We start from the raw sequence: 18,310 nt of genomic DNA on the forward strand, positions 1-18,310 counted from the left end.
AATTTAAAATACTTTTTTTTTTAAAAAGTACTTAGGCCAGCATGTATATGAAATTACTTTTTCCAGCATCAATAAGACTGATTTTTCAATTGTAGAAATCTGCTACAGCAATTAAGAGGCAAAAGCCTTCACCATGTAATAAATTAAGATCTTGTCAATTTGTGGCAGCAGGCAAACCTCCTGGAAAGTACTAAACAATTATAGATAGTCTTCAGGTTACTTGTTCAGCAACCATTAAAAATTATGATGGTATTGAATGAGGGGGAATTACGACTGATCCACAAAATTGTAGCTATTGCAGTATCCCCATGGTAACATGACAAATTATCTGGCCACCTGATTGCCATTTGCAATCTTACCTGCCAGCTTCCCACAAGCAAAGTCAATGGGGAAACTGGGAGGGAAATTATCAAGTCGCTTTTGTAATCACTCCAGGAGATTACAGACTACGAGCTTCTAGTCAGCCTCCTCATGCTTCCCAGCTTCCCCCACCTCCCAATAGCTCTTCCTGACCCACCTGTGGGCTCCACTGGGCTGCCTGCACTTCCTAGCACCTGCCTGTGACACCTCTGTACCCTCCCCATGCTCTTCATCTGGAACTCCTATCTCTTCTTGCTTAATGACCCAGGTGCCCTGGGGTTATCATGGCAACCAGGGCTGCTGGATTGCTGTCGTTAAAGAATGCAGTCACAGTGTTGTGTTTTACAACCACATCCCTTAACGACAGCAATTCTAGTCTCAATTGCCACTGTAACTCAAGGACTAACTGTAATTAGGTCAAAGAGCTGAGCTTCTTAACTTGCAATTAGGACTTCTTAGGGAAGCATTACACCAAGCAGAAAAACTGCTCAGGAAGAGATACTCAAAAAGCTGCACAATATTTGATGTTAAGGCCATGCCTGCTGGACAGAGATAAGAGAACAAAAAAGATGACATGTCCTTCTTTTGTAGGAAGTCTGATTACTCTATATAATATAGCTATCTGTTCTTTTCAAGGTATGTTGCTCTATGTGGAAAGAGGATCTCTGAGAGAGAATCAAAAAGGAGGTAACCAGAAAGAGAGAAAAGGAGTAGTTTATGTTCTTGACACAATTTCTGATTGATCATTTCCTTGTATATCATACAGCATGAGACACACAAAATAAGAAAGCATGTAAAGCTTTCCTTTTTTTTTTTGCTTCTTGGATTTTTGGCTAAGATCAAGTGCAGGGAAAGGAAAAAGATCTTTGGTTCAGATTTTAAAAAGCTGTAGCTAATGACAGAAGGCATAATTAGATGGATATAGTGTGATTCTTGATAAAACAGCTTGTATTCATGATATTTTTATGCCACCTAAAAGGCTGGCGGTTGTCCAAGTTTTTTAAAAAAATTCTTTCTTTGGGATAGCCAGTGTTGACTAGTTAATCAATATAAATTCATACGTACAGATCGTTCTGATGTTTGCCATACATGAGAGATCCTGTAGCTCTGAAGTTTGCCATTCATCTGTGAAGCAGGAGGCTTAATCCACTTGACTATTACTGAAGAACTGGATTCATTTATAGAGATTGTGACATTCAAAGGAGGAGCAGATGGAGCTTAAGAACAGAATACAGATACAAAAAAATAAAAACACTAATTAATCTTTTGGGTGGAAACAGAAAAAACAAACAGATATAAAAACAATATTTACTGGCTTGGTTCTCTAGACCAAGGGAGGGGAATGATATTCTTGCTGGGATTGACAGAAATTCAAATTTTAGCAGGCTGCCTTTTACAAATAAGGTATTTTTCTACATCCCTTTCTATATGTTCAATCCTCCCTAAATTATAGTTCTATGAATAATAGCAGAATCGTAACATATATTTTCATTAAGAACAATTTGTACTAAAGATCCAGGGGAATGGAGTATGTACCATTCAAAAAGAAAAGCAAGTAAATGACAAAAGAATTACTTGTAGGTCATTATCTTGTTGAGTTTTGTTAGAGATTTTCATTTTAGAAAGTTTTTGCAGATAGTCATATATTAACAACATGGCACAGGTATGGGAATAGGAGAGGCTCATTGCTTATTGCCAATGATCTCATTGGCATGAGCCACCAATTGTAATCAAATGTAAAATTGTGGCTAGGAAGGAGGATATTGCTCTATAGAACAAAGTGCCTCTGAGCATTCAATCAGCCCAGGGATTTGTTTGTACAGATTGGAATATGCATCTATCTCATTTCACACCACATTTATTTTCGTTTGCCCCTACCTTTATTTCAGTACACAAATTTAAGGAAGAAAGAGGCTTATTGTTAAGCCATAGAGCATCAGAATTTTTCGCTGATCTACTGCAAATATCCTGGAGAATGATCTTTCATTCCTCTGTCCACTACCATCATGCTGCCTTGTTGATAATTCTTACCTCCTTCAGTTGTACTGGCCATAATCCAAGGGCTGAGACTTGACCGTCCTACTTCATTCATACAAGAAATACTGATGTTGTAATCCTTCATGGCTGATAGATTCTGAATAAGATACTGATGCGGTGGTACAGAAGTGTTAAAAATCATCATAGAAGTGTTACTTGGTGCATCAATTTCCTTTACCTAGTTTAAAAAATGTTAAGCAAATATGTTAAGGAAGGAATGCTCTGAAAGTATCACTTCAATTATCCATGCTTAATTTTCAGTTTTAAGAAGGTGGCTGAGGAGTCCTTGTTTGCCAGAGCTCATAGAAAGCATTTTGATGACAAAAAGTAGCAAAGGGTACTCCTCCATGATGAACACTGGATGGATTGAAAGAATGACCAAGAGCAGGGGTGTCAAACTCGTGTCGTCACGGCAGTGTCACATGACGTATTGGGACTTTTTTCCCCTTCGCTAAACCGGGTGAGGGCGGGGCCAACATGTGACGCATCTGGCCCAAGGACTGCAAGTTTGACATCCCTGACCTAGACCTATCTGGAATGCTGCCATGATGTAGAACTCACCCAGTAAATGAAAGTAATGCTGTTAACAATCTAAGCTTTGCTTATTTTTACAAAAGTTGATTAGAACTAAAGTCAAAGAGACTTGGTTGGGATTAGGTTTATGACTGAAATTGTTTTGAAGGAAGAGTTCTAAGTAGCCCAAAATGTTCATATATTCAGGTTCTCTATGACTCCCATAAAACTCATTGCCTTTTACTTGCTGCTGTACTTAATTATGTTACAGGTTTTGCAATTCGTTTTGTACAATTATAATGTAAGGAAGGCCATTCTCTCAGGAGACACATCAAGGCCATCAGGAATAACATAGTCAGTGAGGCAAGGTCATATAATTGTTTGGTCAATCAGATTTGATTATAGAGGTCATCAGAGAGCCAAAGGATGGCACTGTCTCGTACTCCCACTTGCAGTGGAAAACAGCTTTGCTCCCTTTTATAGGCATTTCAATGTCTCAATGTATAAGGGAAGATACATTACACAGGATTCCCAATCCCATTCCTGAGCACACACACACACACACACACACACATGCATTTAAGCATGCACAAAAATAGGTACCGTTTCAATTCAGTCTCTTTTCAGCCTTTGCAGCATTCAATAAATAATAGCATTAAATACTATTGTACCCTCTGTAAAGAAAAGCATAAAAGGCATTCAACAGTGCTATGAGATGCATTGGCAAGTAAATGGAGAGGTAATTATAACCAGCTGTTCCTATTCTTGGATTGTTTCAATTCTAAAAGTTATAAATATACCTCTGGTTTTTAATTTCCTCTTTATAGTAAAAAAGGAGGTGGAAGAGATTACTTGATTTAAGCATAGTAACTAAACCATTATACCTTTTAAAACATCAACATTTCAGTAATTTTAGTCCAGTTTTGGGATGTTTTACATACACTGCTTTAAAAATTAACTTTGGAATTTTTTATACTTTCTGACTCAGAATTGTATTTCTACAGTTTTCATTTATGAATGTAATAGTTAATATAAAATATTAACATTTGGAATAAGGCTGACTTTTTAAAAACTCTTTAATCTATTGCCAGAGCTTCAGTAACAATGCAGTATGAATACCATCAACATGATGACATCCGGAAAAGAAAGGCATTTTCCACCAGCTATGACAGTCCCTAAAAGCTGTTTATTCAGAATAATTAAAAGATAATGAGGGTGGCTTCAATGGATTTTATGCCAATATCACAGGAAACTGAAAAGTCAGGCTCACCTGCACATAAATTTGCCAGGAAATTTTTCCTTAAGCTTCATTTAGGTACTAAAAGGGAAAACATTTGCCCTGGCCTCTCAATGGAATGAATCAAGTTTCAGGAAATGCTGATGCGGCCTGGCTATCAACAAGGAAAGGCACTTCCTTGGCAGCATGAAGCAATTATTTAAAACCGTAGCATGATCTCAAAGGGTGAAGACTACAAACCTGCTCTGTGGAAGTGACTCTCTGCCCTTATTTATTTATTTTTTTGAGGAATTGGACTTTCTGTCTATGTGCAATTTTTACTTTGTCAACTCTTTGGAGTTTTCCATTTGTCAAGAAACAATCACAAATGAAAGAAGAAGCAATAATGGCCTTATGGCTCCAGTCCAAACTATTCAAATGTAGTATCCAGATGTTTTAGACTTTTCTCACAGCACAACTAACCTCAAGAGATTGGAGATACTTCTCAGCTAATAACCAGTAGGCATGGGAAACTATTCAACAGTATAGTGAACTAGATTTCTAATCCAACTGATCAGCAGCAATCCAGGTTTTCAGATAAATCTTTTTCTTAGCCATATTTGAAGACATTAAGGATTTTTTCACTTTTCTATGACTTTTCTTCATTTATCTTTAACTTAAAAATTATATTGTTTCTACTCTATATTAGAAAAAAGTCTGTAATAAAAATTATATATGAGAATATTTTTTTTAAAAAAACATAGCAAATATCCCAAAGTGATAAGTCCCAAAATGAAAACCTAATTCAAATTCCAAAAGGATGCATCTGGAGTTAAAAGCTCAGTTATAAATTACTCATAAATATGTGTTATTACCCCCAAAGTAATTTGAACATTAGGGCATAAGATTCGATTGTTGATCTTATTAGATCCTATATATGTAACAAACTGTTTTCTTTACCATAGGGTGCACAAAATTTTCTTCTCTAAAAGCTAGTAATTTCTGAGTATACTAGGGAATGTGATTTGTCAATTATTACCACTATTGCGGTGAAAAAGCTAGAATGTTGGATGAACCATAACCATTCTAATCTCCATTAATACCTCTAGTGTACTGGGTGACCCTGGAGAGGTATTCTCTCTCAAAAAAAGAAATGTCATAAAGGTAAAATATTTCTTTGCACAGCTCTATAAAGGCAGAGAGATTAGAACAATAACAAATACAAATATCTGCTGTGTTTTTACATTTTCAGAATTGCTTTTTTTTCTGCTTCCTTTCAGGCAAAATATACCTGAAATATATACCAAATATACCAAAATATACAAGCAATACCATCCTCCTTTATCATTTATGAACTATAATCAAACTTGGGTCATCCAGATAGTAGGCCCAGTGAAATTATACAATTGATTTCTATGAGTCTGTCGCGCAACAATTGGGATTAAATCTGGCCTAACCCTCAAACTGTAATCCTGTGCAATCTATAATTAGATTAAGTTCACCAGAAGCCAATGGAATTCAAGTAGTTAAGCAGTCCTCTCTTCCAGGAATATCACAAATAAGAACAGTTACTGTGAAGCCAGAAGTTTCAGAGAAGCCCCCCCCCCCAAAAAAAAAAAAAGAAAAAGAAAAAGTCTCCCACTTTTCAATAGAAATAAAAGTGATTGGGCAGCACTAATTTACACAGAAGCCCACAGTTCTTGACATGACTGCACTGTGTACAAAAATGTACACAGCAGCGCTGTGAGATATTTAAATGTTAAGTGGCTAACTGCCTAAGGTTATGCAACATTAGATTATGTTTTTTTCCTCCTTTGATGATTACAGGAATCCTGTCGAATAGATAGAATACAAAAACAAAATGGATAGATGTTCAAAACGTTCATTAATTCATTTGTCGAGGAGCTTATTCAACAAACATTCCAGTAATCAGAATGTGGAATGCAGTTAAAACCAGCCTAATGAACACAATAGCAGTGGGAAAAAGGCAGGGCATTTGGAAGCCAGCATAAACAACATGCCCCCACAGACAATGTGGTTCAAAAAAAAATCTGGCAAGAAGCAAAAGCATTTAAAGTGGAAGAAGAAAATAGGATCTCCTGAATGGGGCACAGTTTCAAAAAATATAGAGAGACTTCACAAAAGTTGACACCTTCCATCCTATGCAAATGCTTGTTGTGAGTAGACTGGATGCTAAGAGAGATGGATCAGCATCACAATAGCTGCCCTGGGTTCATTTTCTTGGCTTCAACCAAGAACCCACATCTAGAAATCTGCATGCGCTCTTTAGAGTAGGTGTGATTCAGGGCCAGCATTTCATTGGAGCGGGAGGGATCCCTACAGACTTGTCCTCTTTTAACAGCCGCAAAAGGCTACATCTGTTCATATCTTGCCAAGGACTGCTTGATTGTTGGTCTGGTATTAATCTTCATGTTAATCTCTGTTTATCTGGATGTTGATTGTTGGCAAGGAGGAGTTTTGGTCTTTTTGCTTCTTCTTTTTTAATGCTATTGTTTACAAGCAGTAAACAATACCCCAATGAAGGAATCACCAACTCAGACAAACAATCAAACAATAAACAGCAGACTAATAAAGGAACTACCAAGAACACTCCTACCAACATTGACAGGGCAAATTACTTGTACATAAACAGAGAAGAAACCCCACTCCCTTCTAGCATATCTAGTTGACTAATGAAATGTCTATAAGAATTCAACCCCACTTAGCAGAAAGGATAAAGGAAGGAAGGCTGTCAGGGAATTTCATTCTTTTTGCTAAGATTTTGTTGTTGTTGTTGTTGCTGTTGCTATTATTAATGTTCACCTCAAACCTTCAGGATGAGGAGTTGCTTACATTTACCAAGCCAGCTTTTCCCCACCTCCTTTCTTCCTAGATCATAACCTGCACCGTTCCAAGAAAAGATGGCCCTTGGTTTCACTGACTGGGGTTGTTGGGACTGGAAGGCTGGTTTAGCAAAAAGAAGAGTGCAATCCCAATACACTCAGGAGAATATCACCAATTATTTATTCTGCAGCCTTGCTGATGAAAACAGAAAAAGTAAGCATTATATAAAACTTCACATCAAAAAGCACTACAATAATGTTAAATATAATTTTCTATTTACCAGAACATTGCAGGAACTCAAAGGTGAATAACCATCAAACCCTGGGACCCAAGATAGCAGCACTGTGTGGGCTCTTGTGCTCAGAACATGAACCTTCATAGGTGGAGATGGAAGTCCTGCATTAGAAACAAAAAGATATTCATAAATAATTATCTCATTTGTGATTGTCAGCTTGTCCAGAAAATCTGTTTGAATATTTGGGATGGATATTTACCAATGTATTGGAAAGCATTTTGAATTCAATGGATCCCCTCAATATCATGTTACTCTGTTGATTTTTCTCTCAGTTTTTTTTCCAAAGAATTCAAGGTGATGAATGCAGCTTTCTCATCAATTGTCATTTTTACAACAAACTTTGAGTTGGCCTGATCCCCAAATTTGTTCAGTAAACTTTGTGGGGATCTGAACCTAATCTTATCTGACAAAAATCCAGTATCCTAAGTGAGCCATCCCCATGCAAGCACTTTCCAGTTATTTTGGAATATAACCTTCATTCCCCAATCCATGTGCTATCTGGGAATGATGGGAATTATAATGCACAACATAATTAGTTACAGAGTTCAAACAGTTTGTAATGTATCCTCCAGATAAAACATCCCCAAAATTACTAGTAGTTAGGGTATGGTCCCAGAATTCCCAACTAATATAGGCAAAGTCCTAATGCATTTGTAGCACATGAGGTTGGGAGGGGTGCATCAGCGAGAAGAAGAGGAAGAAGAAGAGAAAGAGGAGGAGGAGGAAGAAGAAGAAGAATATAACAGGTGTACAAAATTATAATTCCTATCATATATATAATATATTATATATATATATAAATTCTGCTAACTCAGTGGAACTTATTCTTTACTAAATTCAATTGAATTAAATTGGAACTTGCTTCTGCACAGACCTACACGGGACTCAACATCATTGCATTCACACTTTCTGATGATTTTCTTTTATTATTTTTTTATTATTTCTAATTTTATCAATTTATAATAGTAGTGGTACAAGCTTGTAAAAATCAAAACAAATAAATGAAAAAACATTAGGATGGGCTATTTTGGAAATAACCATATAAATGAATGGTTTGTACAGTATAGCATGCTGCTATTTGCATTGAAAATAGATTTTATACATTACTATGGCCAAAAAGAACAGTTTACCATAAGATCATATTCTTTCTTAATTGTCCTTAAGATTGAAGATGGAGGAAAAGGAACGTGTTTAATTTACTGTTGAAAAAAGTGCCGAAACAAATCAGAGTGAATTTTAATAATGCATTTTTAAAAAGTAACATTCTCCTAGGAACTGGGGTAGGATGATCTACTTTTATCCAGGTTTACTGCTGGCCAATTAACCATATTTGGAAAAATCTCTTTCTTAGGCTTCTCTAACTTATCGCCCTCTAATCATATTTTAGGACTTCAAAATTCTTAATATCTAGGCCTGATGGCTAGGAATTTTGGAGTTAAAGATCCAGCTCATCCATTGTAGTATATATATTAGAAGAGGCTATACTAAATCAATTCATTTAATATCCAGAATCTATGTATCCATTCATGCTCCTAATAGTATCACTGAACATTCAGATGAAATTTTAGTATGGCTCATAGAGAATGTACTGTATACAGCACTGAAGAAGAATAAAATCTAATTAGGAAATCCAATCTAACAAGGTGACTTGTAATAAATTCCTGAAACTTCAAACATACACATAAGGTTGTCCAGTTAGTTATTTGACAGTCATGCCTTCTTTTTCCAATACATTTGAAAGGCAACAGTTTAGGAAAAGCTAGTCTAGGCTTAATTCACAGAATAAATTAAGCCACAACACATTTTCCATCTTAACAATTTCATGAATCCACTGCTAGTATTTACTGAATTTTTCCATACTTCCTGAATCTGACTTGTGTCTTTCAGGTAGACCAGATTCCTTTGGGAAATGCAAAGCATTTAAAAAGAGAGGGCTTTTTCAGTACAGTACAATACTGTTCTCACTTTTATAGAACCCCTCTTATAGAAAATACATATGTCTCCCTTCCTTGTCGATGACATTGGAAGATACATTTAAATAAAGATTTAAATTTAATTTAAAAGGTATTTTATAGGGTAACTTATGAAACAATTATAGTTAAGAGCAGTGGACCTCAGCAAGAAATGCAACATGCTTCTTCCAGAATGTATATTAACAAAATTTTAGAAGGATAAAAGATACTCCCACACATAAGACTGACCCTTTATATTGATTCGGGCTTCAGATGATGTTGCTAATCCTTTCTTGTTATGAGCTTCACAGTGGAAAATAGCGGCTTCATTAATACCTGCAAACCCAAATTAAAATAAACATACAAACTGAGAATGTGGCTGTGGGAAAACATGATCATGGCACACAATAAAATAAATTATAACTTTATTTGGCTTCTTTCCTGAACAAAGATTACGAACAAACTTTCAGGTGTTATTTTACATTTTGAGCAAATCTCTCTTGAAACACAACATTTCTCTAACCACAAGGGTAGCATTTAAGAGAAAGCTTGACTTCTTGGTGTTTTTTGTTCTTTTTAAAGAGATTTTCTTTTACCTAAGATATAACTGAATTCTTTGACAGAGCTATTTTAATACCTTATGCTACCACTTTGGGCCACAGCAATGTCAATGCATGGAAAAGTTCAGTAAACCAATTGCAGCGAATAATTCAAAAAGAACTGTACACAATAGAGATAGGTAACCTCTTTTGCACAGCCTGCACGCAATGCTGTGGACCTTTTTTAAACCACAGGAATTTCAGTAGTAATCTAGCAAGAGACAGAAATGCAACTTTCATGCTAGTTTTTGGTAAGAAGAGGTATGTGCACTGAAGTTAATAATTAACATATTAAATATACTAAAACCATATAAACATTTTCTAACTACCAAAACTTGAACTTTGACATTCTAGCCCTGCCTCCCTTGGGTGATTTTACCGCAACTTTGTCCAGTAGTTGTTTGTCATTCAGCTGGTACTATAAAGCATGTTTGTTAGTTATTAAATGGTTACTCAAAAAAAGGATCATAACTGCGCTCTTAAAAAATAGTTTTACTTTTGGTATGAGTTAAAGAGCAGTTGTAGGCTCTGTGTGTGTGTGTGTGTGTGTGTGTGTGTGTGTGTGTGTGTGTGTATACACATACACATATATATGTAAAAATAACAATTAAGGCACAGAGAATAGTTTCATAAAATGTGACCACTGAAGTATATTTTAACCCAAGGATGTCCCAAGGGATTTTCCAAGGATATGTTTTCATCCCAAATTTCATCCTCCTTTTTCCTTTCTCTATGCAGTCTAAAACCATAGCTCTCCAACTATACCTAACAACAACAAAATTTATTTAGCTGTTTATTAAATTTATATGCTGTCCATCTCTTCAATAAGGCAATTCTGGGGGGCTTACAAACAAAACTCCTTTCCCAGAATATTCTGGGTGGTGTACAAGTTACATATTAAAACATAAAAACTGTATATAAAATTTAGATAAGAGACAAAAGATAGTTAAAATTCAACATTAAAAGTTAACTAAAGGCAGGGGCACACACTTCAGAGCACTAACCAGCCCATGGTTGTGTGCTCCTCTATAGGCCCCCAAAGAAAATGGCAGGGCCTTGGGGTCCTGTCCTCCCGCCCCACGTATCTATGTTGATTCCTGGTGATTCCAGTTTTCTTGGCAAGATTTCAGAAGGGGTTTGCCCTGGCCTTCTTCCTAGGGCTGAGAGAGTGACTGGTTCAAGGTCACACCATAATTCTGTTGACCTTTATCTAACTCCAAGCAGATGTTAACCATTAGTTGAGAAAACTCTTGTGCATAGGTATCATAAGCAATAAATCAATTTAATTGTACCTTTGCCTGTGGACTTAAACTTTCATGCTTAACATTAACCCCACTGCTTCTCCTACAATATCCCTAAAATGTATCTGTTAGCCTGTTCGGAGAAAGAGCAATAATAGTGGGCTAGCTATCATTTGAAGGATCTTGTCCTCCATTACTTTATACTGCAATGGTATCTGTGATTTTTCCCAGTGTTGTTGATTTTCAGTTCTTGTCAGTCCAAGCATTATGATTTGGGTCAATTAACTGATTATTATTTATTTATTTATTTTTATTAAATTTATATGCCGCCCTCTTCCCGTAGGACTCGGGGCGGCATACAGAATTAAAACATATAACAATAAAAACCCTAAAAGCAGCCAATATAAAACCTCAAACAAAATAAAATCTTGTAGCAGATCAGGGAATTCGCTGAAACAGCCATGTCTTCAAGTCGGTGCAGAAAGTGCGGAGGTCGGAGGCCGTCCGGAGCCCGATGGATAACTCATTACAGAGGATCGGTGCGGCCACTGAGAACGCCCTCATCCTGGGGGCCACCAGCCGACATTGTTTGGCCGATGGTACCCGGAGGAGGGCAGCCCTATGTGACCGCACAGGGCGGTGGGAGGCCGGTAGGAGGTGGTCCTGCAAGTATCTCAGGCCCATGCCATGAAGGGCTTTATAGGTAAGAACCAACACCTTGAAGCGGATCTGAAGAACAACTGGCAGCCAGTGCAGCTCGCACAGGAGAGGTGTCACACGGGAGTAATGAGAAGCTCCCATAACAACCCGCGCGGCCGCATTCTGGACCTGCTGGAGCCTCCGGGTGCACCCCAAGGGCAGCCCCATGTAGAGGGCATTGCAGTAATCCAGGCGAGAAATAATGAGATGATTAATAGTAATATTTCTATTAAGATGTTTAGCCTATTCTTCATCCTCCAAATGGGACTTATATGAGTGACTTATATTCCAGCCTCTGACTGAGACTTACAATTTTAATCACACTATGGAAAAAATGGGACAGCTATGTTCCTAAAAGAATATTAATGGTTCAAGAAGAAGAATTAAAAATGGTTGGCCTTTCAGCAGAGGTGATAGTAAGACCATCTTTTCCTTCATTCCTTGACTTCAGAATGAATACAGCTTTTAAATGTTGGCATAACCCATACCTATCATTTCTGTCTGGCACAAGTTCCAATTAAACTGATTTATTACTAATCATGAGTATGCACTGGAATCTTCTCCACTGTTAGCACTGCCTGGAGTTAAATAAAGGTCAACAAAATTCAAGGTGGGTTAGATTTAGTCCTCTTGTGGCTATGTAGGGATTCTAGGTTGATGGCTCTTTTAATTCCAGCCTCAGGTTCTGCCATTCCTCCTCCTATAGAATTTAATATCGCTAAAATACAGTATTTGCAGATTGCATTTTCCATAAGCACACTATACTCAAAAATATAGATTTATCAAATTATATTATGTCAATTATATTTCATTTGAAATTACATTTAAATAAATATTAGACATGGTAGTAAATCAATTATAATATTGAATTCTGAAGAAGCCCCAATGTATACAAAAGCAATCCCTGATATAATGTAGAGATTTTACCAAATACTAAAGTAGTATCACAAACGGTAGGGTTAAATATCAATCTACCAATGCCCATTCTGATAGTAGTAGCATCACTAGTTAAAATACTAGTTAAATCCATTATCTACCAATGGATTCAACTATAAAAGCCTAAAGGATTGATTGATTTCTAACATTTGTATAGCCATCCATCTTAAAACAACTTTTGAATCTGTTAGCATAGTAAATATCCTTTTAGTTTTTTAACTATGACACATCACTAATTAAATCTAGGATCTTCTTCATGTAAAATATCTATCCATCTGCACACAATATGTACTATATATTATACCATTATGCACACACGCTCACACACACATATATTGCTGACTCTAAAAAACTCTTAGTTTTCTGTTATTAAATCATTCCCTACAGCAATAGGCAAAAAAAATTTTTTTTTTAAATTGTTTTAGTCCATTTGGGCTACTCCTTTTAAAATAAATGTATCATTAATCTGCTCATTTTAAACAAGACAGAATGTCCAGGACTCATATGATCAATTACACGCTTCAGTTATATTTAATGTTCTCCTGCTCCAATGAAGAATAGCAAACCGTGCATGCTAGATTTGTGTCAGGACAAATGGATTTAACTCACCTGGCATGCTCAGCACAGATGGAGAAATGTCAGTTTTTTGGGGGATTAGGTTGCTGTTCCAATGCCAGCGAATCTCAACAGGCTCAGGAGGCCCCACAGCATGACATGTGAGATTGAACGGTTCATTTCGGGTAACATTCAGCCCCTGCGGCTGCTTAATGAAATGTGGCAGTCCTGCAGGCAACAGAAGTAAAAGCACTACTCAGAAGTTGAAAACAAGAGACACGTAGAACTACAGTGGCCTCTCCAACACATGAGGGTTTCTCCATTGTAGGACTATGGGTGAAAGGAGTTGTAAGCCATGACATCTGGATTTCCTCAGATTGGAAGGACTGGATTTATACGGTTAAGCTTTAAGCATTAAGTACAATGATTTCTCATTGCAGTGTCATTCAGAGGTCTTGGACTTGAGATAATAAATCCCATATTTAATAGCTGTCCAGCCTCAGAGATGAGCAACCTTAATGTGATCAAGGGACAAACACAAGAGATCAGTGTTTTTCAAACTTGGCAACTTTAAGATGTGTGGACGTCAACTCCCAGAATTCTCCCACCACCATGCAATTTTAAAACAAGCAACAGTCAAGGAGATTGTGGCTTCTTTTGATGTTTCATAGAGTAATCTTCCATTATGGTATTTTTAAATACAATTTTTAAAAATCACATAAGAAAATATATACATATATAAATGATCAGTGAACCAATTCATGTTGTGTCTGAGTTTCAGCAATCCACTGGTGAATGTATTTTAAAAATGGTGAATTAGTTAAAAAATAGGGTAAGGAAAGATTCTTGATACTCAGTACAAAGACTAATGGTGTGCTAGAATTGTTTTATTTTTATTGATTGATTTATTAACAACAAAGTGCACCAGCCAAAATGGATAGGAACGTAAACCCAAAAATAGTACTTTCCAAATAACTTCCGCTGATCTTCATTTCATGGCAGAATTAAGCAATTGAGCAAGATGGAGTAGTAATCTTGCTACTCCCATTCTTTACCCATATCAATTGAGATAGGATTTATCCTGTGCAAAATCTGAAACCTGTGCATGCCTTTAGAACAGGGGTGTCAAACTCACATTGTCACGGCAGCGTCACATGACATATTGGGACTTTTTTCCCCTTCGCTAAGCCGGGTGTGGGTGTGGCCAGTGCATGATGCATCCGTCCCACGGGCCAGGAGTTTGACAACCGTGCTTTAGAACATTTCCCTTTGCCTCCATATTTTAATTAATAGATTATAAAGATCAATCTGATAGTCCATCAAAGATCTTCTGTAACCTGCTTTTTCTACCAGTCTGGTGCTAATCTGGCTCACACTGCCATTCATACCCTATTCTGTTTTCATACTTAGAACTTTTTAAAAATTCTGTCTACATAGATGGAAATTGTGCATTAAGGGAGAGAGTCACAGTGATTCCCCAAGGCCTTTTTCATACAATTTAGATGTGCCCAGTCAGATGTGCCCATTTCCAGTCAATGAACACACTTGTAGGGCTCCAGTCTGAGAAAAAGTTACTTTAAGTCAGTTTTCTCAACCTCAGCAATTTTAAGATTTGTAGGACTCCCCAAATACCCTAGCCAGCATGCTCTCTATGGAATTCTGGGATTTGGAATCCATAAATGTTAAAGTCCCCAAAACTGCTTTTGAAGTCCGTTTACCCTTACAAAGCAGTAATTTCTAAATTTGAAATGAGCCTGAAGTGTACTCTGAATACATGTTAGATGCATTAATTACTTGCTCACTGGAGTGGGAAGAGACTGGTCTCCATTCTCTTGACCAGTATGTAACCAATGATGTTGTCTAAGAGAGAATAAAAATATCTCAGGGGCAACCAAAGTATTATTTATTTATTTATTTATTTATTTATTGATTGATTGATTGATTGATTTGATTTGTATGCCGCCCTTCTCCTGAAGGACTCAGGGCGACTCACAACAATAAGAAACAGAGAATACAAAAGTTAAAAGACAAATTAAAACAGAATAGCCAATAAATAAGGTTAAACGTGGGAATACCAATTTAAATTTAAGATTTAAGAATTTAAAAAGCTACAAAATCAGTTTAGAGTCAACCCAGGCCTGCCCGTTGGAAGAGCCAGGTCTTCAAGGCCCGGCGGAAGGTTTGGAGATCGGGGATTATCCGGAGCTCCAGGGGTAACATATTCCAGAGGGTAGGGGCTCCCACAGAGAAGGCTCTCCCCCTAGGGGTCACCAGTCGACATTGTCTAGTCGAAGGTACCCTGAGGAGACCAAGTCTGTGGGAGCGAACCGGGCGATGGAAGGCTACCGGTGGCAGGAGGTGGTCTCGCAAGTACTCTGGTCCTAGGCCACATAGGGCTTTAAATGTGATCACCAGCACCTTGAATTGCACTCAGAAGACAACCGGGAGCCAATGCAGATCGTGAAGGAATGGTGTAACATGGGAGTACTGAGGTAATCTCTATCATTCAGGTAATACCACTATATTTCTAAACCATCTCTTCCCTGGCAAAGGAGAATATAAGAATGATACTTTTTTTGCATTTAAAAACAATACCGCCTGCCTGTAGTGTTTCTCCTCCCATCTCCAGCTAGAACTGATGTGAGAAACATGAGGTTTTCCCAGGTGATGCTAAATTACAATTATTGAGACAACAGGGATGTTAGAAGTTGTAGTAAGTAGCATCTATGTAGGGGGGCAAAGGGGAGTCAATTTCCACTAATTTTCTAGAAGCTGATAGAGGGAGAGAGAGGGAGGGGAGAGAGGGAGAGAGAGGGAAAGAAAGAGAATATCTTCAGTGAGTTAGCATGATGAGCAGAACCTCATTCACCTCCTTACTTATTTTATAAATAATTTCCCTGTTTTAATCCATTTCTCCTGTACCTCTGGTTCTCTAGGAATTATCACTGTCGGATTGTTTTGCAAAATCACCCGCTTTAGCCAACAAGTATTTATTCCTGATCTAAACTTACCTTCCAACAAAACCAAAATAGGATCTGATTCAATTTCCTCATTCTCAATTGTCAATTTGCAGCTATAAGATCCTTTATCAGAATGCTGAGCATTGGGTATACTATAGAAGAAAAGGGAGAGAAAAAAAAGACTTATAAGGCCATCAGTGTTCACTCTGTGACTTAGTCAAGACTCTGGTATTCCTTGTTCATACTGAAATAAATGCTGCAGTATTTTAAGGTTCATTAAAAATAAATATCGTAGGAAGGCAATCCACAAGGGAAATAACTCTAGGACTTTTTAAAAAGAGCATTCTCAGCACTTAAAAATGTTTCCAAGTACTGGAAATACTGGGGTGTATCCTCATTCTTCATAGTCCCAAAATGGACTATGCAGCTGTCATGAGCTGTGCTGAAGGAGCAAGAGCAAGATAGAGTTTTAAAGATGTGGTCTTCAGAAAGCCTCCTAGGCTAGACAGCTAGAGTAACAAGTTCATGGATTGGGATGGACTTGTTACTCTATGAATCCCATGGGCTGAAATTTCATTTTGCTTAGTATATATAGAGAGGGGAAAGATGTATGGGTAATAAAGGTGGATTGTTAGCCTTCTGAAATAGTCCAGATAAGAAGCACACCTAAGACCACTAGCTCTATCCTTATTGTAAGGTTACATTAAGAGAATATTGCAAGTCTGAAAGTACCTCTCCAATCCCTCACTTTTATGCTCCGAAAAACTAGGGAAGGTTCCTTCTGAGACATTTTTGCCACCCCTCCTCCTTCAGGCCCATATTTTGTTTATCAGACCATTGTTTAGGCTAGGGCTCTTCTTCCTATCTCTTCTTCCTATCTCTTAAGGTCATTCCCACATGCCATTACAAGGAGGACATCTACTCACACAATCCAAACTCAAAGTAATGGATGCTATGTTTGGCTAGAAGCTCTCTAAATACATTTCTAGATAATCTTTTCTTTGCAAATGCAGTGACTACATTCATCTCATAAAGTACATAAATATTTTAGCAAGAGAACACTTGCTGCTGCATTGTAGTTTCTGAATCTCTTCAAGGATATTCAGTGAAATAAATGTTCCACAATTCAGGATAAGGAAAGAATGAAATCAATTCACTCACTGTCCCCATTTTGTTTCATATTTGACTCTTTTATAATAGTCCTAAAATTAGATTTCTTAAATCTGATGTGCCTTCCAAATATAAATGGGAAAATCATCTGTAATCTTAGGGTTCTAACATTCCATAATTATTTAACTCCAGAAAATTTTAAAAATTAAAATTAAATGGAATAAAATTGATTACCTGAAAGCAGCTTTCATAGTGGTTAATTCATTATCATCAAACTGGTAATAGTGGCTGCCAACATCAAGAATTTCCTTCCCATTCTTCCACAAGGTAATAGGTGGGAAGTCTTGGTTGACCAGTGACTTGGGAACGTTGATAGAGCAATTAAATTTGATATCCATATGTTCAGCGCTTAGTATAGTTCCTACTGTAGGATTAAACTTAATTGACTGAAGATGACCTGCATGATCTCCTGATGAGGTGACTGTATTGATCTTCACAAGCCTGGAATCCATAGGAGGTGACAATGTACTGACTGGAGAAGTATAGTTTAACCAGGCCAGAAAGGACTGGGCTACTGGTTGTACACCTACTGAGTCCATCTCAGGTGAATATGACTTGGTAGATGTTGTCAAGCCAAATTCCTTTGCTTCTTGTTTTCCAATAGCAAGACCTGTAAATTAAGAGGTATAGTTTAATCACTAATTCAATAATATATGCCTACATGGTACAAAAACTAATTTCACCTATCCCCATTGTTATTTTGCTCTGGAGCAAGGCTACCTTCTGGATTTGGAAGAGCTCATTTTTGGAAATGGAGGGGCTGCTTTAGAGTTTAAAAAAAATGGTGAAATGTATGGGACAGTTGAAGAGGAACCCTTATCACATCACCTTATTCAAATTTTCAAATGCTTCTTTCCAACACTAAATCAAAAACAGTCAAAATGCAGTAAAGAAAAATGAAACTTTAACTTCCCCTTAATATTATTGCTGACG

At 37.1% G+C, this 18,310-nt stretch overlaps 1 protein-coding gene across 2 annotated transcripts in view; it reads right to left on the reverse strand.

The window, feature by feature from the left end:
• Positions 1–18,310, reverse strand: part of MERTK (MER proto-oncogene, tyrosine kinase) — a 67,192-nt gene that overhangs the window by 45,372 nt on the left and 3,510 nt on the right. For both annotated transcript variants that reach the window (XM_034427544.3, XM_087883255.1), the window contains exons 2-8: positions 17,552–17,987; positions 16,259–16,359; positions 13,302–13,475; positions 9,467–9,553; positions 7,251–7,366; positions 2,392–2,575; positions 1,426–1,577 (exon numbers count right to left, since the gene is read on the reverse strand). In XM_034427544.3, coding sequence (XP_034283435.2) covers positions 1,426–1,577; positions 2,392–2,575; positions 7,251–7,366; positions 9,467–9,553; positions 13,302–13,475; positions 16,259–16,359; positions 17,552–17,987 — 1,250 coding nt within the window. The remainder of the gene's footprint in view (positions 1–1,425; positions 1,578–2,391; positions 2,576–7,250; positions 7,367–9,466; positions 9,554–13,301; positions 13,476–16,258; positions 16,360–17,551; positions 17,988–18,310) is intronic.

This window comes from Pantherophis guttatus, chromosome 1, assembly GCF_059756535.1.
Source record: "Pantherophis guttatus breed Tessera chromosome 1, ASM5975653v1, whole genome shotgun sequence".
Taxonomy (NCBI): Eukaryota; Metazoa; Chordata; class Lepidosauria; order Squamata; family Colubridae; genus Pantherophis; species Pantherophis guttatus.